Below are 25,709 nucleotides of genomic sequence, written 5' to 3'. Positions count from 1 at the left end.
GAATCTGTTCTAAGGTGAACTTTTTTAAGGTGAACAATGTGCGCAACAGCCCTAGGCGCCTCGTTAGACCTTTACCTTCGTACACATTTTCGAGTTTTTTCCACGCCTCGTTTGCAGTTTTTGCGTTTCTAATATGTGTCAACACGGGGGGCTGCACGAGCAAACAAATACGCGCCAGTGCAGCGCCTTGAGTTGCTTTTTGTCGTCCACACCTTCCGTTTTTACAACGGCCTCCCACATATCCTCGTGGATTAGTAACATCCGAACAAGGAAATTCCATGTGGAATAGTCTTGCATACCTTTAACTTTGTCGATTGTGACTCGCGATATCGACTCCGCCATTGTTGCGTAGTTGTAGATTTCACCGCCGATATGTTGAGGTTATAACTTACTTCTTAAAGCTTAAATTGGTTCTGAAGTATTGGCAATAAAAATGGTATGAAACATTCATTTCTGTGTGAACTGTTTATGCTTTATCCTATTTGATAAGTCTGGTGCTAAATAATATCGTAGGTACTTATGGGCTGTAATGTTAGGCTTCTTTGTACCGGATGCCGGCTAGATTATGGGTACCACAACGGCGCCTATTTCTGCAGCATTACTATGTTTCGAAGGGCGCCGTAGCTAGTGAAATTACTGGGCAAATGAGACTTGACATCTTAAGGTGACGAGCGCAGTTGAAGTGCCCCTCAGAATTTTTGTGTTAATCAATAATCTTGAGCAGTACTGAATTGTAATTGGCAGGGCATACCAATTACCATCAGCTGAACGTCCTGCGTCTCGTTCCTTATTTTCATAAAAAATACGAAATATTTTATAGCTTAAACACATATCCGATTTGGTACGGCCACCACCATCAGACGCGGTCTGGTACCAGACCATATTCGAGGTATACCGCATTGTCCATCGCACAAAATTAGTATTATTACCGCCCAGACCGTACTGAGTACGACGGTGGACCAAATGGTGCGAGGCGTCCACCCACGCTTACCGGACTGTCCTATGGTCCGACCATTTGTTTAGGCTATAATACACCGGCCGGCGTTTCTCTTTGACGTCGGGCGGTGCTATTCAAAGGCAAAGTCGGACATCGTACGGCGTAGGGTAAGGACATCTTCTATCGATAATTAGATTCCTTTAAGGGGAGTTGTAATCGATAATAAAAAGCTGTTTAATTTAATTTGAAATTGTTCTGTAATGTTTATTGTAAAATTACTACACCCAAATTATTTAATACTAAACAGTTTCGTAAGTTTGTTTTTTAAATTTGAAGTAGTTCAGACATAATGAGTGTGAATAAGGAAGAATTAAACAATAACATTTTATTACTTGTATGTAATTTGAAATCAAACTATCAAAAATCGTAGATACCAACTCACTTGTTCGCAGTACTCAGGAAATCACTCAGAAAACAGTGATTTCGTAATTATTGAACTTACAATAATAAACTCTTTTTTACAAAGCTTATCCATTCATTAATTTTTAAAAATATTAAAATATTCGAACATAAAAATATTAGTGTTTAATGCCATGTTTAGGTTATTGGTATGTAATTGTAAATAAAATATCGATAAACTAGAATTGTTGGATATTAAGTATTAAGGCCTTTATTTCTATTCGTCATTTTATTTTATTATTTGTCAATTCAGTTTAACGCGAGCTTGTGCCCGATGTCTGGAGTGTCCGTGATTACTTACGTAGCCCGCGATTGTTTCAAGTGATTCACTGTATTTATTAATTTAACTTTCTAAAAGTTCAAGTGAAATGTCTCAATCAATTTTCATTTTTTTCTCACTGTTAAGAGCTTGTTTACGTGAAGAGAAGTAACAGCCAATGCGGCGGCGTGAGCTACGTTGTCGCACCTCGGGGTCAAAGTACGTAGTCTAAACAGACTGTTTTCTATTTTTCAATTCAATTTTGATATTTATTTTCTTTGAAAATTTTCCTTTATAATTTAGGGATATTCATTTAATAATCAAATTTACGATACTTCTGTGGACCAGTATGACTTGTATTTTCATTTATTTCATACATATGCAATCCATACTGTTTATAGGCGTGAATCGTTTAGTAAGTGATTGGCACTAATAACAATTCTATAACTTACTAATTTAGATTTCTATGATCTAAACATAGATCATTTTTACGTCTTGATAGACAATGTGACATGTGACAGCTGTGACCACGTCAAATTAAATAAGGTTGACAAGTAACCTCTATTTTGAGTAATGCACGCAAACTAACATGAAGTGATATACAAATGACGCATACTTAAGTAATAAGCCTGGCCTGTTTTCATCGGTTGTCTAGCAGTAAGAGGCTCTATCTATTATCTATAATCTAACCTAACCTCTGGGAAACTAGCGGATGGGCTTTTATACTCGAATACGTATAAGCTGGGGGTTCGCTTTAACAGTATTGTTCACGCATGTTTCTGTGTCCTCTTATGTCTCGACAGACAGGAGGCCCACGCGAACTTGGCATCGCAGGTGCCGCACACGTACGAACCGTCGCGCGTGTGTGTCGCCCTTATGTGATGACCCAGTTTCGTTTTGTTCTGAAAATTATTAAGAGAAAAAAGTGTTAAAATTAGGTTATTGATGTAATAAAAATTAATTAAAAACCATGATTTTATGTTATTATTTTTAATGTGGCATAGCCCTGTATGTTAAAATTAAGCGCAAGATGAAAATAAATACACTTCTATTTAACAAAGCATTTGTCATAAAAAGAAGTTTCAAACGAGAAAAAGCCAGACCATTATGATACAATGCCGCCCAGTATTCTTAATTGAATCTGCGTTCGTCACTTCTTACATAAGATGCATTAATACATACAATAAAGAACTAGACTCAAATGCGCGCCAAAAATTATCTGAAACAAACTCTGCCTACGCATCTATCAGGCAGAGTTTTGTTGCGACCGCGCTTTGAATACAGCGCCACGCAATGAGAAACTACAGCATATCAAAACTTAAAAATGATGGAGTGTTTTAATTCAGGTAAGTGCTTCTTAAAATTAACAAAATTATGTAATAATAATAACTTGACTATTTTAATCATTTTGCTAAATAATTACATTTCAATTGCTAAAACCAAAGGTTCTTGAGTCGTATTCGCGTCCGAGCTTCTAATGGGCGTATACAATTGACTTTGAACATTACTGCGACGAAATAAGGTGTTAATTTGTATGCATGTTTTAATGTTGTTTTTTGATGATCTTTTAGTGACTACGCGCACTTATTCAGCTCTATTCAGATTTTGTCCATACAAAACAACAATTCTGTATGGAGACGTGTACGCGTCGATTCAGCTATCCGCGTCCATTCTGCTTCAAATATAAATTTAAGATACTATAGTTCAAATTTTAAAATAGGATTCAAAATCACTTATTGAACGTCAAAAACTACCCATTCAAAATAGACTGCCTCAGACCTGAGAAGAACGGGCGCAAGAAACTCAGCGGGGTTTCAATGTAATATCGTACAATAAACATTTATAATTAAAGAGCCTGAGGGTGTACGCTTCATTCCCAGTCTGTGGTGTCATTAAGAAAATCGTTAATGCTATAGTAACCTTTCCCACACAACGGTTTTTTAACAATTCTTTTAAATTTCGTAACACATTTGTTTTGTATATTTTCTGGGATTATATTTTAGAAGCATATTCATTGCCCAATAAAAGACTTACTGACTCGACTTAACTGAGTAGTAGGCATAACAAGTTTATATTTGTTCCTCGTGTTAACATTATGATTTTCAAGTATCTAGCAAAATCCTCAATGTGCTTATGAACATATAGATCATTCTCGTAATTATATATAGAGTTATAATTTATATCTTTTTGAAGTGATTTTGTAAAATTTGGCTTAATTAACATGTTAAATGACAAACATTTACACTTACAGGGAAATATTTCCCGCAGTGGTCACAAAGGAACTCCTTCTTCTGGTGCACCACTTGTTTGTGAAGGAATAGAGATGCACGACACTTGAACACCTGCAGACAAATCAAAAATCATAGGTTTTTTGTATTCATATTAAAGGGCTTAAAAGTCATTTATTTCACAAAATTGATTCCTTTGGAATTCTTTTTGATGTCATTTCTAATATACTAGATACTACTACCGCTTCGGAAACAAATGGCTCTCTGAGAGAGAAGAAGCGGCGCAAGAAACACTCCCAGCATTCTTCTTTTTGCGCTCTTTATAATAAAAATATACAATATTGAACTGTTATTGCTATCGCTATAAAATAATCATAATATAGTCCCAGGCTGTCCGATCACTTAGATGTTTAGCTGTGGAGTAGTAGGATTTACGAAAGAGCCATTTTTTATAAAAGATTTAAACTTATATATAGATAATGCCTGAACAGAGGCTGGGACTTTATTATTAAAGTGTATACATTTACCCTTGAAGCTATTGTGTATCTTATGAAGCTAGTTACAGGCAATGCCTTATTTCTAGTGATGTAATAATGAAAATCACTATTAAGAGCAAAAAGGTGACGATTTTTGTAAATGTATATTAAATTTCCCCTTCCCCATTGCCCCTTCAAGATGGACGGAATACATTGGATGAGGGCAGCGCTGGACCGATCGTCGTGGAGATCTTTGAGGGAGGCTTTTATCCAGCTGTCGACGTCATCCGGCTAAAATCATGATGATGATGATATAAATATGAACACCACACTTACCTTGTCACAAACGGTACACGTGTTTGAGTATATCTTGCGATGTTCATAGTCCGAATGATCGCGCAGTTTACTGTTACTGGCGAATCGCTTGCCGCAGTCGGTGCACACAAACCTAGCAAAGTTGATGTAAAAAATTAGAGTTTTTTCAAATTCAATGAATAAGGGCAAAAAGAAAATCTTTATTATATCCTAAAACGAGCAATTCTTGCATATATATAAAAATATAATAGTGACACACTTTTACACAAATTATCTTGCCCCAAACTAGGCATAGCCTGTACTATGCAAGGCACAAGACAATGATATATTTAATACAATATACTTACTTAAACATACATAAATACTTATTAACATACATGGCTCGGATACAAACATCCATATTCATCATATAAATGATTGCACCTACCGGGATTCGAACCCGGGACTGGCTGCGTGAATTTTAGTTTGAGGGAATTTGAAACCTATTGTATTACTTTTGATAAAACCCAACATCTGTGCTGCTTTAGTGGAACAATATTTTATACGACGAGCTGTATAGCCGAGTGGTTAGCGATCCTACCTACTAAGCTAGAGGTCCCATCATTTATATGATGAATATTAATGTTTGTTTCAGAGTCTTAGTTTAAGTAAGTATACTGTATTAAATATATCGTTGTCTTGTGCCCATAATACAGCCTATGCCTAGTTTACGGTAAATCAATTTGTGTAAGAGTGTGTCAATATTATTATTTAAAAAGAATGAATGTTAAACTCACTTCAGATCATTCTGAGAGACATGCTTGAGACTGCTCTTCATATGTTGCTGGTACGTCGCTATGGACGAGAAAGTCCTGTTACATGGTGCGCACACCAGGTCACCGTTCAATCTGTTAACAATTACAATTCTTAATGCTCCTCCTCTCAACCCCTGAAGATGGCAATTCCGTTGAAATCCCAGCGATTTAAGCAAGCAATGTTTACGCACGTGAAAGTGTATCTATTATGCGTATTATTTTACGTGCAGCAAAAGAATGATTCATTATTATCATCAGCCGGAAGACGTCCACTGCTGGACAAGGCCTCCTCCAAAGATTTCCACGACGATAAGTCCTGCGCTGCTATCATCCAACGTATTCCGGCGATTTTGACCAGATCGTCGGTCCATCTTGTGGGGGGCCTACCAACACTGCGTCTTCCGGTACGTGGTCGCTATTCGAGGACTTTACTGACCCACCGGCCATCTGTACGTCGAACTATGTGCCCTGCCCACTGCCACTTCAGTTTCGCAATCATTTGAACTATGTTGGTAACTTCTCCCACGGATCTCCTCATTTCTTATTCGAACTCGCAGGGAAACTCCGAGCATAGCCCTCTCCATTACCATGACAAGGCTTAAATAATGTAAGCATTCCTTAAGGATATTTTCTTATTATTTATTACTAGCTGACCCGGCAAACGTTGTTTTGCCATATAAAGTATAGCGGCCCGTCCCGGCTTCGCACGGGCATTAAACATTACATTTAGATTTGTTAATTTTAACACATTCATAATAATAATAATAATATGACACATATTCATCCCTTTTTGCGTCGAGCTCCTAAAAAAGAGTATATAAAAAAAAATAAGAATAATTAAATTCAGATATTATTTAATGATTTTTTTGTATTTATGTGTTTTTTTTTGTATATTTTTGGGGTTTTTTTTCTTTTTTTTGATATATTTTTTTAATTTTTTGTTTTTTTTTTTTTCAATTATTGAGGTCATAACCCTAAAAGAAAATACATTTATTCTGTTAGAGTAAACAATATTTGATGTTGTTTTATTTTGTGGCAGCAAAATAAATTGATTTTCAGGGGCTCCGACTCGCGATAGACCAACATACAGTTGACCATGAGTAAAACATTTCTTTCGCAGATCGATCCCTACTAATTCGAAGGTTTGGCCTTGGGACTTGTTAATTGTTAATGCGAAAGATGTTTTTACCGGAAATTGAAGCCGTTTAAATGGGATTGGCAGATCAGTTGGGATCATCGGTATCCTCGGTATATGAGCTAGTTGACCACCTGCTGGGCCAGTGATAATAGTTGCTACTATTAAATTGTCCTTTAACTCCTTAATAAGCAGCCTCGTCCCATTACACATGCTCGGAGGGTTTAAATTTCTTAAAAGCATGATTGGGATTCCGATTTTTAACGTCAATTCATGGGGTGGCAGTCCAGAAGGGTTCAACGAATTTAAAAATTCCTGTGGATAATGGACTGCATCTTCAATATTCGTTACAGTGTCGATCGATTTGTATGTTTTTGTTTGGCTGGGGACTTTTTGAACAATCAGATTGTTTATTTCATTGACAGTATCATTCTTAGGTGATACTATAGCCCGAGAACACAGCCAATGGAAGTCTCTTTCGTGCAAATTCTCGATATCAGGGTATACAGAATCTATTAAATTTTCCAAATTATGGAGTATTTGGCCTAGAGACTCATCCAGAAGAATGTCACAATGACCGCTTAAATTTGGAGTTGGAAAAATTCCTTCCCCAAGTTTTAGCAGTTGCTGTGGGAAATCGCTATCAGTGATTCCATGAAGATGAGCTCTCATATTTGTCCTTAATTTTAATGTTTCAATCGTAGTCCATAAGGGAGACGATTTCAAGCATGCCTTGATGATATCTGCTCGCGTGCCTCTGTTAATAACGGGGAGAGTCTGTCGAAAATCTCCAGCAAATACAAAAGTAATCCCGCCCATGACTGCAGAGGAGTTCCTTAGATCCTGTAAGGTTCTGTTCACGGCCTCTATATGTGCTCTATGGCTCATCGTGCATTCGTCCCACATAATCAATGAGGCGTCTTGTAGTAATTTACCAATAGGTCCATTTTTGCGGATGGAACATGTAGATTGTTGTTCAAGATTGACGGATAGTGGAAGTTTAAAAGTAGAATGAGCAGTTTTGCCATCCTTCAAGAGAGTTGCAGCAATTCCTGAGGAAGCAACTGCTATTGCTATCTTCCCTGATTGTCTTATCTTAGCAAGTATCAAATTTGCAAGAAACGTCTTTCCCGTTCCACCAGGTGCATCCAAAAAGAAAACTTTTCTTTTGTCATGAATGACGCTATCGACTATAGTTTCAAAAGCATGTCTTTGATCTGGGACTAACTTTGGCAGGTTTTCATTGACAAAAGCGGTCAAATTATTTGTATCATAGCGATGAGTCATAGTCTCTGCTGCATTGCTTTCTGTACGAACTGATGATGGTAATCCGAAATCACTTAGGCTTTTGTCATTTAATTGCAACAGCTTATTTTCTATTTGTATCAAACCTTCGTTATAAATGTCCTCATTGTATGGTAAGGTGATGTCTTGATTTTGCTGTCTGATTCTGTGTCTAATATCTTCACATAAATCGTCTTTGAAAATGTTCCATAATTTTAATGGTTCCGATGGCTGACAAAATAAAAGTATGACCACAAACAATTCTCTCAATTTTAATGGACATTGAGAAAGCCAAGCTTCTCTGAGAGTATTTTCCCAATGGTCATCGTTTTCTAGCAAACCTCTAGCACGGCAAGCAGCTTGATACGTTTCTTTCAGAACTCCGTCAACGGTTTTCAAGTACTGGAATGAAGTTGGACCGCGTACGTGGTGCAGCAACATCCTAAGATAGAAACACTCGGATTGAGAAGGATGGACACCGTAGACTCTACCTAAAGCGGAATCTTTTTTTATGCCTGGATAGCCAACTACATTCTCACCACGCTTCCTTCTGGTGAACTTATTATTGGCCCATGTGTAGTATTGCGGGACTTCGTGGTAAAGAAGTGTTTTTGCGAATTCATCTTCATTACAGAGCTCAAAAAAAGCCAGCAATGTTGTTTTACGTGGATTTTGGGCCACTTGTACAGCCGTTTCTGTCGTAAAATACACCCTTTGGCCATTTTCTAAGTGGACAGCTAACTGCAAAACTGTAGGATGCCGCTCATGGATCGGGAATTCGAATATTCGCCAAGCAGCTTCGGAAGTACTTATGTAACGGCCATTTACGTAGTTTTCCACTTCATCATTTGGGTTTCTGACGCCAAATGTAGCTTGGTCCGATCCTTTATTTATGTATTTACAAATGTATTTGATGGCTTGAACTGAGTGACAGTACTCTACATTTATGTGAGCATTAAACGTCCTGCACAAAAGTGGAGAATATGGGACAATCCAACTATTATCTATAGTGAAATTTCTGCCTCTGATATTTAGCGAAGCGCTCAGTCCTCCATTTGCGGCATCACGACGACGATAAACTGGATATCCGTCCTCTCCAGTCTGAGTTTCGTTGACTAAACGTCGTGGGTATTTTTTTGTGCAAATACCGTTTTTCATACATGGTGCTGATAAGTTATGTTCTCCGCATGGTCCGTGCACCATATTTTTTGTTACGATATCGTACAATATCGGATCGTTTTGTTGGTTGGGCAGTTCCGCAACTATGACGCTATCAATTTCGTCTGGTTGGATTTTTGTTTCTAGCCAAAACAGCAAATGACAGTGTGGTAAACCTCGCTTCTGCCATTCTACACTTGCCATGTAACATTTCACTTTGCCGAATATTTCATTTTTAACGAATAAATTTAAGAATTTCTTCATTTTCAAATAAAACACCCTTGAAATGATGTCATGACGATCGAAAGATCGCTGATCAGGTAGTAGTTCCGCTTTAATTTCAGGCCATTCGGGGTTGCACGTAAATGTGACAAATAAGTCTGGTCTCCCGTAATTTCGGACATAAGTCATCGCGTCTTGGGTTTTTTCATGCAGGTAACGCGGAGAACCTGTAAATGAAGATGGCAAGATTACGCGTTGACCGATATTTGATGGGTCAACATTTCCGTCTTGATTTAAAGCATCTCTGAGATGAATGTATTCTTCAGCCCTTAGTCTCTGTTGGTTACGACATATGTAATTCAATCGTTCCGATATCATTTTTGCCATCATATCGACAATATATTGACTAAATAAGTCCCTGTAATAATGTAATGCATTAAAACAGTTAGCTCTAACCATCAACCTAAATGCATAAAATTGCATGCACGTCACAGTTTTGTTACGCGCTGTACCTTCCTGCGGAATGGTTAAATAATAACCGTCTTCTCCTTTCACGAACATTAAGGGATACTGTAGTGGATCATACGATCGGTGTAACTCAGAGACCCTTTTAAGTTGGCCGTCTCTTCCGTGGAGCACTATATCTCTGGGGCCTTTTTCTTCGTCAACCAAGAGAACGGCTACCTCGTTTACAGTTGGAGCATTGTATCTACCCGGGTGTGCTGTCTGTGGTGGGCGGTCGGAATGAATAATTAATTTTAAATTATCCGAAGAATTGCGTTCTATGTTTTGTTTAAAGCTTCGTATATATACATTGTGGCTATTCAGTGCGGTCTGTAGTTCGTTAATTAAATCTATTTTCAGCGTTGGAGCTATGTTTGACCTCAATGATAGCTGATCTGCGTCTGAAATGAAATATACCTGCAAGTATTGTGAATTTTGGCCTGGTGGTGGTAAAAGGCTACCAATAAGATGATATACCTGTCCCTCTATTTTAAAAGTTGGCATAAAATTACCCTCTCTTATTTCTTTGGCGCCAAACGAAGTCATTTGAAATAGGCTATTGTACTTACGGATGTTGGTTATGAAATGTCTAGATAGCGAATGATTATTTGTCAAAAGATTTTTTATTGGCTGTGGTGGTTCCTGAATACTGGGGAGACTAACTTTTCCAGAAGCACAGCACATGCCATTAGTTTCATCGACCCATTTTTTGGCTGAACACTTAGGGCAGATCTTATTCATGTCGCCGATTTGGACGGAAGACTGTTGAGCATAATCAATCTGTGGATCGTATCTAAAAGCCGATCTTTTACTGTGGGCTAAAACTTGATTGCGACTTCTCGCTCTTGACGTCTGTTGTCGTTCTCTCTGATCTTGAAGGCGTTGGAAACGCTCAGAGCTTGATTCCCTAGTGCGAGATTGAATATTTCTGATATTTTGCTCTTCAAGCCGCTGCAAACGCTGAGTACTTGACTCTCGCGCATGCACATGAGAGGTTCTTAGATTTTGTTCAATAAGGCGCTGCGAACGCTCAAGACTGGACTCTCGCGCGCGTACCTGAGAGGTTCTCAAATTTTGTTGAGCTAGACGCTGTAAACGCTCAAGACTCGATTCTCGCGCGCGTGCTTGAGAGGTTCTCAAATTTTGATCAGCTAGTCGCTCTGAACGCTCAAGACTGGACTCTCGCGCGCGGACTCGAGAAGTCCTCACATTTTGTTCAGCGAGCCGTTGAGAACGCTGCAAACTGGATTCTCGCGCGCGTATTTGAGCGGTTCTCATATTTTGTTCAGCGAGCCGTTGCGAACGCTCGGTACTCGACTCTCTAGCACGCGATTGTGCCACATATTGTCTATGAATTGAAAGACGATTTTCAGTTTCTGATGAAGATTCTTCATTTCGACGTATTTTTGATGCCCTGGCCTGGGAACTATTTCTAGAAAGTTGAGATCTTGATCTTTTAGGCATTTCAAAATGACAAAAGAAAAAATGCCTTTGAACTAAATTAGCATAACTGTAAGCTATATATGCTACTATATTACAACGTACACAACTACCTACTATTTATTAAAATTAAATTGAAAATCATGAAAAATATTCAAGTAATTTATTAGGTTAATAACTAAGTGAACAATATTTTATATAAATGGGTTTAGTTCTGAAAAGAACTTTTTAAATGGGTTTAGTTACTTACTAAACGAATTATTATCAAGCGTAAATTCCGCACACGTCCATCACGTAGGGAGCCGACCGCGCGAGTAAGCCGCGCGGCAAGTTTATTTCGTGATCTTAACCCCCCTCCCGTACCCCTGCCCGAGTGACGCCTACAACGCATAGCTAGCCGAATACAGTTTATTTTTTAATTTTTTTTTAACTCGTGATATCTTTTGAATGGATTGTCAGAATCGAATAATTCAAAAAGTAATATAAAGATATTGAAGCAGTCTTAAATAATACATCATTTATTTTGATAAGGGTTAATACCAAGGTACAAATAAAGAGCTTTTTGTAGCGGCGGTATTTTAATTTCTTTTTTTCAATAAAAAAACGCTTATTGTGACATGACTGTAATAGTTAGAGATATGCTGCCGCAGTTTCGGAGCCTATTCAATTCTTACAAACAAACAAACAAACAAAAAATCAAACCTTTCCTCTTTATAATATTTGTATAGATATTATGTTTGAATAATTTCAATGAATGTGTCTGTATTATTCATATTGTGTTTTATATTATTTTACACACTCGACACAAAGTTATAAAACCGTTATACTGTAGAATAAATTAGTATTTTCAATAAAAAAAATTGGTTCTTTTTATAAGTGTTTATGGTTTTATAATCAAATTTATATGTACTTTCTAAAACAATCATGCTTATTAATTTTATGCCTACTACTCGGTTGGGTCGAGTTAGTAAGTCTTTTGTTGGGCGATGTATATATATGCTTCTACAATATGATCCCAGAAAATGTACAAAACAAATGTGTTACGAAATTTAAAAGAATTGTTAAAAAACGTTTGTATGGGAAAGGTTATTATAGCATAAACGATTTTCTTAATGACACCACGGACTGGGATTAAAGCGAACACCCTCAGGCTCTTTAATTATTAATGTTTATTGTACGATATTACATTGTAATCCATATTTTATATAAAAAAAAAAACCCGCTGAGTTTCTTGCGCCCATTCTTCTCAGGTCTGAGGCAGTCTCTTTTGAATGGGTGGTAGATTTTGACGTTCAATAAGTGATTGTAAATCCTATTTTGAATAAAAATATTTGAATTTGAATGCAAATTATACATGATAGGGATCAACTCCTCGACGTTCCAGTTCACTAGATGCCATCATGTAAGGTTTAGCTTCGACTGTATCCCTAAATTTTTTAAAGTGACCCATAAAAATTCTCGGAAATGATAGCTCTTCAGCATGCTCATCGAATTATAAACTCTGTGGAATATTGATTTGCCCTGGCGCTATTCCGAAATATTTTTCTTCATCCCATACCAAAGTTTGTTCTTCAGCAGTAAGTCTTTCTTCGATATCAATGTTTTCACTATATTCGTAAATATGCTGTTGTGTAATCTGTGATGTTTCTTGATCAAAAAATGATTAACTACTATTATTTTATAATGCTGATATAAAGGTGTATTAAGCAAGTATTGTAACCATTTTTTTATTGATCCGATGTTAATTAGGCCACGAACATAACTACTTTTATGTATTAATTTTTTTTTAGCTGTACCTTGATTGACCTCTTCCGTTTTGCTGAGATACTTCAACCACTGCATGCTGCATTTCTGCCAAAACAGCTACACTTTGAGAATCATTACTTATTTCATCTTTTGTTGTTGTTGGTTTCATAATTATGCCTGTAGTTTCTATATTTGGAGGAGCAGATAATTCGGTGATCATTTTTGCATTTTGTATACATCTTCTTCTTTCCGCTTCGCGTTTCTTCAATTTATCTCTATTTCTCTCCCTATATCTTCGCTGGCTTTCTCTTTTTTTTTGGAGAACAGTCATTATTTCTCCATTATTTACTTCCAATACGTTAGTGTTAACAGAAGTAGATGCTCCGGATATACTTTGAGAATGTTGTCTTTGTTTCCTTCTTTCCGCTTCTCGCTGTTTCAATTTTTCTCTGTTCTGCTCTCTGTATCGTTTCTGGCGTTCATTTTTAGTATTTACTCTAAAAAAAAATTATAGAGGTTAAAATTAAAATTAATATTAACTTATCTTGGTGATGTCCAGTTTCAATAATAATATTTTGTGACCACTGTGATGATTGTTGGTGAAAATATAAACAGAAAAAAAATTCAGTGTGACTTAAATATACTAGTTAAGTCAGATAGTTATTACAGTAAATTAAAGAAGATCTTAAATTAAAAATATCAATAATTAATATTTAAAATAAGTCCAACCATGATTAGATTTTTTTTTTACGTTTATATTACAAATTCAAATAAGAAAAATATTGGTGTGCTGTTTGCTGTCAGCTGATTTTAAAATACTAATTTGGCAGTCTTTATTAAATTTATTCTTCAGGCAAATGTTAAAGTATATTATTTAAAAAAAAATGAAAGGAAAATCAATTTATAATTAATATTCATATTTTATATGCAATAAAAATTGTGTAATTTTTAATCTACCGAGAGAGTAGATCATAGAATTACTATATTTTTACAAAATATACACGTTCTTAATGCAGGCAAATTCTAGTAGGCTTCATAAGATACACAATAGCTTCAAGGGTAAATGTAAACACTTTTATAATAAAAATCCCAGCCACTGTACAGGCATTACCTATCAATAAATTTAAATGTTTTATAAAAAATAAATATCTAAGTAATCGGACAGGACTAGATTATGATTATTTTATAGCGATATGACTGCACAATATTGTATATTTTTATTGAAAAGAGCGCAAAAAAGAATGCTGGGAGAGTTTCTTGCGCCGCTTCTTCTCTCTCAGAGCGCCATTTGTTTCCGAAGCGGTAGTAGTATTTTTTTTTATGAAAATAAGGGACAAGACGAGCAGGACGTTCAGCTGGTAATTGATACGCCCTGCCCATTACAATGCGGTGCCGCTCAGGATTCTTGAAACCCCCAAAAATTCTGAGCGGCACTACAACTGCGCTCGTCACCTTGAGACAAGATGTTAAGTCTCATTTGCCCAGTAATATCACTAGCTACGGCGCCCTTCAGACCGAAACACAGTAATGCTTACACATTACTGCTTCACGGCAGAAATAGGCGCCGTTGTGGTACCCATAATCTAGCCGGCATCCTGTGCAAAGGAGCCTCCCACTGGTATCTAGTATATTAGAAATGACATCAAAAAGAATACTAAAGGAATCAATTTTGAGAAAATAAATCCATTTTAATGCACACTTGAATCATAAAAATACAATAATTTACTTACTCATGATGACTTGGTATTGTATCAAAGTGCGATTTTGCTTTTTTTTGCAGGAGGCTGTACACTTTCACATTCTGAATTATCTGTATCAGACTTATTTGATCGTTATCTATACATATTACATATAAATAAAATTGGAGTGTCTGTTTGTAATATTGAAGTAACCGTTTTTTATTACATGTATATGAATATGTATACACCAAAATAATTTTTATCTGTCTGTCTGTGTGTTCCGGCTAATCTCTGAAATGGCTGGACCAATTTTGACGGGACTCTTATTGGCAGGTAGGTGATGTAATAAGTAGTAACTTAGGCTACGTTTATTTTAGAAAAATAAAGTAATGTTGCAATATCCAAGAGACGGTTTAACTCTAAAAATAGTTTATATGGCAAACAACGTTTGCCGGGTCAGCTAGTTAATAATAAATATAAGAAAGTAACAATGAATCTATTGTGTAACAGTATGTAAGTCAAACAATAATTAATACTTTATTGTTGAAATAATTATGTAGGTTCTGTTTTACCACAATAATCAGAACTTTTGAAATTCGGGTTATAATAAGGACAAATTTTGATAATGTAGGTACTAGGTTAGAATAACTGTTTAAGCATTTATTCAACAAATGAAACTATAATAATTATTAGTATTACATTGTTAAAATAATTATGTAAGTTCTGTTTTACCACAATAAACAGAACTTTTGAAATTAAAAGTTACCACTAGAAAAAGTTCTTCGTAATACATATAGATGGCGCTAACAAGTAACACCAGACAACGCAAAATAGACGCTCCAGTACAGTAGCTAGTATATTATCACAAGTAGTATTAAAGTAACAACTAGTATTTTGTAACCACGGACGGGTTAAAAAGAAGGACTCCGCGCCGTGATATTAGCAAGTGAAGCACCGTTATGCTAGTGTGTGTGCGTTTACGGGGGATACTAGTTATACAATTTTTTCTCCCTTAAATAATCATATATGGCCACAAATACTTATATAGTATCGTTTTTACACTTATTCACAACGCATGACGGCATTTTTAAAATATTTTATTGAGACGCAAACTGTTCTGTCACAGACGATGACAATTCTCATAATGGCCGCTTATCGCCTGTAGTAGTGTAAGTGTGTGCGTGGGGCTATGTATTTACATGTTAATCGGCTTGTTTTAGTGCTACTGTTATGTAAGGTGCCACGGAGTCCTTATTTTTTTACAAGTCTGTGTTTGTAACAGATCACTGTTACTTTTGAGTCACAGTCACCGTCATACCTAGTATTGCATTTTGATGATTCACATTAAAAGAGATATTACGACTGGAATCAAAGCCCCAATACAATCCAACGTGTGTGATCGAGATAGGTTGGTATATCGTAATTACTAATCGTCATATGTTCAATCGTTTGCCAATTAACTTAACAAAATGATTTGAGCGCGAAGTTATAAATAGCCAATTCTATAGTTTGGTTACATTCTTAACAGAAAATACTGCGAGCCCCGCTTATTTGATTATATGGCAGTAACGCCGCTGCCTGGTTTATACTACATTATATTTGTACATATTACTCCGGTAAAGTCGCCTTTAATCGAAGGTTTTACGAGCCGGCAGTCACGGCTGTATCTCATTCAAAACCCACACGTGTTCACTTCCAAAACTTTTTTTTTAATGGAAAAGGAGTACAAACGAGTGTACGGGTCACCTGGTGTTAAGTGATCACCGCCGTCTACATTCTCTTGCAACACCAGAGGAATCACAGGAGCGTTGACGAGCTTTAAGGAAGGTACCCACGTCGTATCGTCCCAGAAACACCGCACAAGGAAGTTCATTCCACAGCTTGAAAACCGCACTGTGGAGGACCGCCACACATCAAGATGGTGGGGATGATATCCTAACTTGTGGGGTGTCGTGCAGGAGTTGGAATTCGCTAGCAGGAACCAGGTGAAACAGCTCTTCGGAACACTCCCCGTGATGAATGCGGTAGAAGACATACAATGAAGCGACGTCTCTACGCAACGCCAAGTGATCCAGCCGTTCACATAGCACCAGGTCCTCGACAATTCGAGCAGCTCTGCGTTGCACGCGGTCAAATGGATCGAGCTGATAACTACTACTTACTTTGCCTTGTGGCTTTGCACGTGCCTCACCAGGTTTCCTTTCCACTGGAATTTCTTGTCACACAGGGTGCACGGGTATGTCTTCTGAGTCTCATTCACGACCGTGCTTATCATTTTTATGTCATCACTGTCTGTGCTAGAAAATTAATGAAAAGTAGAGTTATTATTATGAATTTGAAGCCGATATTTCGATCCAACTGCGTGAATCCCGCCTCATATTACGAAGTATTTATATCCACTTTGGCTCTAAGAAAAAATCATACTAAGACACCCTTTTTAAAACAAAAGTTTTAACAAGAATTTTTACGAGAATTTATCAATATATACTGGGTGGCCGAGAAGTTGACGTTCAAAGCTAAAATTTGAATTTGGCTCATTTTATTGGCCAATGTTCTGGGAAGTTTTTAAAAATAGTTAGAAGCCATAGGCTTCCCATATTTTATTTGATACCTTGAACATTTTCATGAATTTAGCTGGAGCAGTTATCTTGAACTTACGACTCAATTATAAACTAAGTCTACTATTCATAGTTTCTTATGTAGTTATTGCAACTGTAGGTAATAATTATCAACAATAAAATTAACTAAAAGTGTTCGAAAAAATTAAAAAAAGTCCTAAACCACAATTAGGTGAAAAAAGCGGCTAACAGGGGAAAAAAATATTATCTCCTAAACTACGCAAAATCGTAAAATATACATAGGGGTGATTCGGATACTCATCAAATTCAAATTCAAATATTTTTATTCAACATAGGATTTAAAATCACTTATTGAACGTCAAAATCTACCACCCATTCAAAAGAGACTGCCTCAGACCTGAGAAGAATGGGCGCAAGAAACTCAGCGGGCTTTTTTTTTTAATATAAAATATGGATTACAATGTAATATCGTACAATAAACATTTATAATTAAAGAGCCTGAGGGTGTTCGCTTTATTCCCAGTCCGTTGTGTCATTAAGAAAATCATTTATGCTATAATAACCTTTCCCACACAAACGTTTTTTAACAATTCTTTTAAATTTTGTAACACATTTGTTTTGTACATTTTCTGGGATCATATTGTAGAAGCATATACATCGCCCAACAAAAGACTTACTAACTCGACCCAACCGAGTAGTAGGCATAACAAGTTTATGTTTGTTCCTCGTGTTTACATTATGAATGTCACAGTTTCTAGAAAATTCCTCAATGTGCTTATGAACATACAAAACATTATCGTAAATGTATTGAGAAGCAACAGTCAAAATGTTTATTTCTTTAAATTTTTCTCTTAATGATTCTTTACACATGACATCACCATGAGGCTTTCAAATTTTAGCTTTGGACGTCAACTTCTCGGCCATCCTGTATATATATAATGAAAATGGTCTTTAAGGCTCTTTCAAGCCTAAACCACAGATCGTATCGACATGAAACTACCACCATTCGATGCGAAATTTATCCTAGATGGTTTATGGCTACTTATTTTTTGAATTCCAACGTTCCTTCGTTAATTTATTTCCTTTTCAATTTCGCCCAGCGAAACGGGTGGGAACGGTTAGTTACTAATCAAACCATACCTGTAGCGACAAGACTGACAGTTTTATTTTGGGTATGTTCCGATATGCACTGCGACCACTGTACAGTGTCACGTCAATTTAGTATACTGTGAAGCCGTTCCTTTATAGCCAGTTATACTCGTCACTATTTAAAACGGAACGCAATCCCATATACTGTCAGCCGCATTTGTTTTACGCAGCATTAAAATTAAATTAAAAAAATTATAACCAACGGTATGGCCTCAAACCTGAGAAAAACGGGCGCATAAAACTCAGTCACTTCTTTTTTTATATAAAAATATGGTTACAATATAAAATCGTACAATCAAATTTATTATTTTATAGCCTGAGGGCAGCGCCTCCATTCCCAATCCGTGGTATCATTATTAAAGTTATTTATGTGAAGGTACCTTTACTACACAATCGTTTTTTAACAATTAATTTGAATTGAATCATTTATAGTGCATTGTATATACAATGCCCCACAACCCTTATTTTTTTATTGTATTAGTAATAAGATGAATATTTTTTTTCCTTTTAACAACACTTGGTAAGCGTTATGAAGCTACATCAGTTCGTAAAGGGGCTTTGACAAGGGTTTTTAACTGTTAAAACCGGTAAAGAACGGTTTCACAATTGCCGAGTATTTTGTTAGGACACATTATATCTTTAAAATAATTGTTATAAAACAACTCCCTAACATTTACACTCTGAACGAAATAATACATACAAATCGATTTTAACCGGTAAAAACCGTTAAATTTAAAACCGGTTCCAAGCCTTGCTCATGTTAGTCTTAGCAGCTTCACATTTCAAACTCAATCCCAAAATAATCTCAATTCTAAAACTAAATAACATTAACTAACTGTTGTAGAAAATAAAAAAGTATATATTTTGATGAAAATAAGGGACGAGACGAGCAGGACGTTCATCCGATGGTAATTGATAGGCCCTGGCCATTACAATGCAGTGCCGCTCAGGATTCATGAAAAACTCAAAAATTCTGAGCAGCACCACAATTGCGCTCGTCACCTTGAGACTAAGATGTTAAGTCTCATTTGCCCAGTAATTTCACTAGCTACGGCGCCATTCAGGCCGAAACACAATAATTCTCACACATTACTGATTCACGGCAGAAATAGGCGCCGTTGTAGTTCATATTCTAGCCGGCATCCTGTGCAAAGAACCCTCCCACTGGTAGTTTTATATTGTCAAGTAAATATTATAATATATAATTACTTACTGAAGTAACTTTAGTTGTATCTTATGTTTTGAACTGTCCTGGTGTTTCTTGAGGCTTCTCGCCGACGTGAAGTACAATCTAAAAAAAGTACAACCAACCTTCTATATATATAAAAATGAATTGCTATTCGTTAGTCTCGCTAAAACTCGAGAACGGCTGGACCGATTTGGCAAATTTAGGCCTTGAATTATTTGTGGAAGTCCAGAGAAGGTTTAAAAGGTGAATAAATAGGAAAATTCTGCTTAATTTATTAAAAAAACAAATTTGTTTTTCCTTTGATGTGTCCATACATAATTTCTATGAGAGAATTGATTGACGCACGGTTTGACAGTTCTGCTGTGAAACAATTTCATTACGACAGCAGGGTGCATATTTAACGAAGTAATTTTTGATGTTATGATTAATTATTGACAAATTCAAAATTTAAAAACATTATTTTATTTATTACATACAGAACAACGTCTGTCGGGTCAGCTAGTGTTTAATAAAACACTTTTACGATCCTCTTTAATTTATTTATTGTATTAGAAAAACACAAGCAGAAATACAAATACATAAGAAGACTGTAGGGGTTTATATACTCATGGAACATTGTATGCGTGGTCAGTCACCTGCAAGTTACCGTGCCGAACGGTCGTATGTAAACACCTATTAAATAAAGAGTATAATTAATTCCGCGTCAGTGTTTATCTCATCTCTCAATACAACAATCCTAAAAGACTATTAGTTCTAAAAATTATAATACATATATTCACCACGAGCGGTGAAGCTGCCCATTACAATTCAGTGCCGCTCAGGATTCTTGAAAAACCCAAAGATTCTGAGCGTCACTTTAACCACGCTCATCACCTTGAAACATATGATGTTGTCTCATTTGCCCAGTAATTTAACTAGCTACGGCGCCTTTAAGACCGAAACACAGTAGTGCTTACACATTACTGCTTCGCGGCAGAAAAATATTCTGTTGTGGAACCCATTATCTAATCGGCATCCTGTGCAAAGAAGCCTCCTACAGGTGTTTCCGGGACGATACGACATGGGTAACTTCAAAAAAAAGCGTGTTCACCCTCCTTAAACTCCGGCAACGCTCCTGTGATTCCTCTTGTGTTGCAAACACCAGGTGATCCGTACGCTCGAGTGTTCTCTTCCATAAAAAAGAGAATTAGTAAGTATTCATTCCATACTTCATGAAGGTGACTCACCCACAAGCCTCGCAGTAGGGCTTCCGTCTCTCACCATCTTCGATCTGATGCTGCTCCAGGTGTTTCCGCAGCGAGGTCTTCCACCTGAACAGCTTGCTGCACTTGGGGCAGGGGAACATGGGTGACTCGGTCAACTTGTTACTGTAAAATAAAACACTGTGAGAATATACAGGTCTATACATATATATAAAGACATATTCCATTCGCAGCCTGATAACGGAACGGTAAAAGTGTGCTTAAAATAATGTAAACACACTTTTCTCCTTAGCCGTGTGTCAAATGTCACTTTCCGAATCAAACCTGAACTGAATAAATGTTACATTTCTGCTTATTGTTCAAGAATATTTTAAACAACTGGAGTAAATACGGCCATTCAAATTCAAATATTTTTATTGAAAATAGGATGTGACATCACTTATTGAAAGTCAAAAACTACCACCCATTCTAAAACGAATGCATTAACCTAAGAAGAATGGGCGCAACAATCTCAGCGGTCTTTTTTTATCCAAAGATATGTTTACAATGTAATATTATACAATTAAACTTATTATTTAATAGCCTGAGGGTGGTCGCTCCATTCCCTCTGTGGAATAATTAAGAAAGTCATTTATGTTATAGTAACATTTACCACACGAAACGTTTCTTAACAATTCTTTTGAATATCGTGATACTTTTGTTTAGAACATTTTCTGGGATCATGTTGTAAAAGCATATACATCGCCCCACAAAAGGCTTACTAACTCGGCTTAGCCGAGTAGTAGGCATAACAAGTTTATGTTTGTTCCTCCTGAATAGATATAGCAGTCGTAGCTTATTATGATGTGAATGGGGCATGTTCCATACATACATACTCATATTTATAGATATCACAATATTTTCAAACACACACACATTTATTAGTATTGTTATTGTTAATGCTTCTCTAGCTTTTATCTAGTGGTGAGGTCCTGGTGATCTGATGCGAAATCGAAGTGGCAGTGGGCAGGGCACATAGCTCGAAGACAACTGGCCGGTGGGGCAGAAAAGTCCTCGAATGCTCTACCACGTACCTGAAGACGCAGTGTTGGTGGAAGATCCAGAAGATTTTTTTTTATGGAATAGGAGGACAAACGAGCGTACGGGTCACCTGGTGTTAAGTGAACACCGCCGCCCACATTCTCTTGCAACACCAGAGGAATCACAAGAGCGTTACCGGCCTTTAAGCAAGGTGGACGCGCTTTCTTTGAAGGTGCCCATGTCGTATCGTCCCGGAAACACCGCACAAGGAGGCTGATTCCACAGCTTGGAAGAAAGCTCCTTTAAAAAGGACCACCACACATCCAGATGGTGGGGACAATTTTAGAACTTGTGGCGTGTAGTGCGAAGATGGAATTCGGCGGCAGGAATCAGGCTAAACAGCTCTTCGGAACCGTGATAAATGCGGTAGAAGACACACTTCAAATTCTTCCCGAGGCATAAAAAGAATAGGAAAGCCCCCGGCCCAAGGGTGTCGTAAGAGACAACTAAGGGCATTACCCAGTGGGAAGCTCCTTTGCACATAACACCGGCTAGATTATGGGTACCACAACGGCGCCTTTTTCTGCCGTGAAGCGGTAATGTGTTTCGGTCTGAAGGGTGCTGTAGTTAGTGCAATGACTGTGCAAATGACAATTAACATCATATATCTCAAGCTAGTGACAAGCGGAATTTGGAGTACCGCTCAGAATTTTTGGTTGTTTCAAGAATCCTGAGTGGCACTGCATTATAATGGGCAGGGCGTATCAATTACCATCAGCTAAATGCCGTACTCGTATCGTTCCTTTATTGTCATTAAAACAAGATGGACCGATGATTAATAGGTTTGATGAGGAGATATTTGTGGGAGGCCTTTGTCCAGCAGTGGACGTCTTCCGGCTGATGATGATAATGGTAGAACGCTAATTTCAATACTTACCTAGTATCATTGTTGTCAAACGACTGCAAAGTGTCAATTCTGAAACAAATTTAAAAATTTATTTCTATTGAAATAATTAAATACGTTTTGTAATATCTCAGATCGGTCATACGTGTAGAAAGACTGTGACAGCTGTGAACACGTCAAAAAAAATAGCGGCCAATAGTTAGCCTCTATTTTCAGCAACGCACGCACACTAAAAAAAGTGAGTGACGTATAACGAGTGGCTGTTTTTGAAGGTACCCATGTCGTATCACCTCGGAAGCCGCACAAGAAAGTTTACAAGCTAGCTTAGCTTTCCATAGCTTTGTAGTAGGTGGAAGAAAGCTCCTTGAAAACCGCACTGTGGTGGGGATGAAATCCTAACTTGTAGTATATCATTTTGTTGCAAAATGTTGTTATAATAATAATATTGACACACTTTTTCTTGCTCCAAAATAGGCATATATAGCATTTATGTGCATACATAAATATATTTAAACATACATAAATACATATAAACACCCATCACTCGGACACAAACATCCATATTCATCATATAAATGCTTGTACCTACCGGGATTCGAAACCGGTACCTCTAGCTTAGAAGGTAGGATCAACAAGATCGTCGATAATGTAATAATTATTATTTTCAGATACTTTTTACACTGTTACTTACCCATGTTCTCTGGAATGCAACATCACTTCCCTCTTGGTTCCCAACAGGACTTCACACATAACACACTGGAACCGCAGTCTGTGTCGATTCATATGATATCTGTATGCTAAGTCCCTACTAAACCCGCGTTCGCATATAACACAATTGTATTTGGAATCCTGGAATATTTTATTTACTTATTTATTTAGTTTTTTACTTTTTCACTAATTAATTTGCCCACAAACTAGGCATAGCCTAGGCATACTATGGAGACTACAAGACAATGATATATTTAATACAATATACTTACTTAGACACACATAAATACATATAAACATCCATGACTCAGAAACAAACATCTATATTGATTCGAACCCGGGACCTAGTCAGGGTCACTGACCATTCGGCTACATGGGTTGTCTAATATACACAAGCATTTGATTAATCTTATTTATATGTATAAAAATGAATTGCTGTTCGTTCGATTTGGCTAATTTTGGTCTTGAATTATTTGTGGAAGTCCAGGGAAGGTTTAAAAGGTGAATAAATATGAAAGTGTTCGGAATTAAATAAAATAATTTTGTTTTTCCTTTGATGTGTCCCCCGTCGTCCGATATTTGTTTTGTATGGACATATTTTCTATGAGAATATTTATTGACGCACGGTTTGACATTTCTGCTGTAAAACAATTATATTTTACGAAAAAATTCTTGATGTTATGAAATATTATTGACAAATTCATAAAAAACAGCATTTTATTTTTTATATACAGAACAACGTCTGTCGGGTCAACTAGTATATAATGAAAATGACTTTTTATCGACATGAAACTACCACCATTCAATGGGAAATTTTTCCTAGATGGTTTATGTCTACTTATTTTTCGAATTCGAACGTTAATTTATTTATTTCCTTTTAAAATTCGCCAACGAACCTGACGGAAACTGCTTGTAACAAATAAAAATAAAATGTTTTCATGGTTCACCTGATGTTAAGTCATCACCGCTGCCTACATTTTCTTGCGAAACTAGAGAAATCACAGGAGCGTTGCCGGCCTTTTTGAAAGGTATACGCGATTTTTTTAAAGGCACCCATGTCATAGCATCCAGGAAACACTGCACAAGGAAGCTTGTTCCACAGCTTTGGAGAAGCACTGTGGAGGACCTACACACTACCAGATGGTGGAGATGATATTCTAATTTGTGCGTGTCATGCGAAAGTGGAATTCGGCGGCAGGAATCAAGTCAAACAGTTCTTGGGAATACTCTCAGTGATAAATGTGGCGGAATACACAATGAAGTGATGTCTCTACACAACACCAAGTGATCTATTAATTTTTACTTATCCATCTGTTCACATTTCACTGGGTCTCCGACAATTCCAGCAGCTCTATGTTGCAAAGTCAAATGGTTCGAGATGATACTGAGGTGCACCAGATCAAAGATGTCAGCCACACTCCGTACATGGTAACACTTTTATTTGTATATTTGTTCCTTTACCTTTAATCTAGTAAATTGATGGAATGCTCCAACATGAAAGACAACATGTTATACTCACAATTTTATGTTTAAGTTTAAAATGCTCATCCAGATCATCTTTACTTGAAAACGGAACAATACATTTATCACATTTAAACATAGCATACACATAATCATCACTGTTCATAATCCTTCTCCTTTCAGCTTCAATATCCGCTGGTTTTAACTTAACCTTCCGGAACAATTCAACTTTGTCTTCATCACACTCTTCAAGTTCCACCTTGTCGGGTTTGTAGTCAGATTCGTCGTTGGAACAAACGGAGCCAGCATCATTGGGTTCAGATTTTATTTGTGGTATAACTTCATATAGTATATTACAGTTGCCTGTTATCGATATATTGAATACTTCTGAGATTTGTAGTGTGTTTCGTTTGTGAGAGTTTGACGATAGCTGAAAACAAATATAATGAGAAACAATATTACATGACAAAGACAATAAAAAAAAAACAAAGATAAGATAAAATAGTTTTAAGCTAAGCTCATTATTACAAACAAAAAACGATTCCCTTTGTGAATGTGGTCTAGATGAGGGAAATGTAGATCATTTAGGGACTACGCGCACTTATTCAGCTCCATTCGCGTTTCGCTGAACGATTTTCGTCACCATTATACAGCTCTGCTTCTATCAGCCGCGTACGGCGTCGTATGAATGAGAATAATAACTTTAAATCACGTCTGCACTCTTTAATCTTTGCGTGTATAATGATTACGTCAAATCAATGCAGGAACAATACAGGTGGCAATTTGTCGAGAAGGAGTCGCGAACCATCCCTGTAAAGAGCTGTTCCGCCGCATTCGACGGCGAACAGCGCTGTATGCGGC

At 36.8% G+C, this 25,709-nt stretch overlaps 1 protein-coding gene across 1 annotated transcript; it reads right to left on the bottom strand.

The window, feature by feature from the left end:
• Positions 1-1,195: 1,195 nt before the first annotated feature.
• Positions 1,196-25,272, bottom strand: LOC126973415 (zinc finger protein 761-like). The gene is made up of 10 exons (XM_050820682.1): positions 24,882-25,272; positions 24,615-24,655; positions 23,371-23,528; positions 20,780-20,920; positions 19,587-19,655; positions 16,799-16,933; positions 5,451-5,561; positions 4,696-4,807; positions 3,905-3,997; positions 1,196-2,557 (listed from the first exon to the last, which is right to left on the bottom strand). The coding sequence occupies exons 1-10, from the start codon at positions 25,012-25,014 to the stop codon at positions 2,423-2,425; spliced, it is 1,128 nt and encodes a 375-aa protein (XP_050676639.1). The 5' UTR covers positions 25,015-25,272; the 3' UTR covers positions 1,196-2,422.
• Between the last annotated feature and the right edge of the window lie 437 nt (positions 25,273-25,709).

The sequence above is a fragment of the Leptidea sinapis genome, chromosome 2 (genome assembly GCF_905404315.1).
Source record: "Leptidea sinapis chromosome 2, ilLepSina1.1, whole genome shotgun sequence".
Taxonomy (NCBI): domain Eukaryota; kingdom Metazoa; phylum Arthropoda; class Insecta; order Lepidoptera; family Pieridae; genus Leptidea; species Leptidea sinapis.
The sequence above is the reverse complement of the archived record's forward strand: the minus strand, read 5'-3'. Positions and strand labels throughout refer to the sequence as shown.

What these genes read in the sequence shown, in the direction of transcription:
- LOC126973415 (XM_050820682.1), bottom strand. Translation starts at nt 25,014, where the DNA reads ATGAACAGTGATGATTATGTGTATGCTATGTTTAAATGTGATAAATGT. An exon ending in TTGCATTCCAGAGAACATGG is followed by an intron (nt 20,921 to 23,370) that starts GTAAGTAACAGT and finishes TTTATTTTACAG; the next exon opens with TAACAAGTTGACCGAGTCAC. An exon ending in CGTGTACCGTTTGTGACAAG is followed by an intron (nt 3,998 to 4,695) that starts GTAAGTGTGGTG and finishes ATTTGTCTGCAG; the next exon opens with GTGTTCAAGTGTCGTGCATC.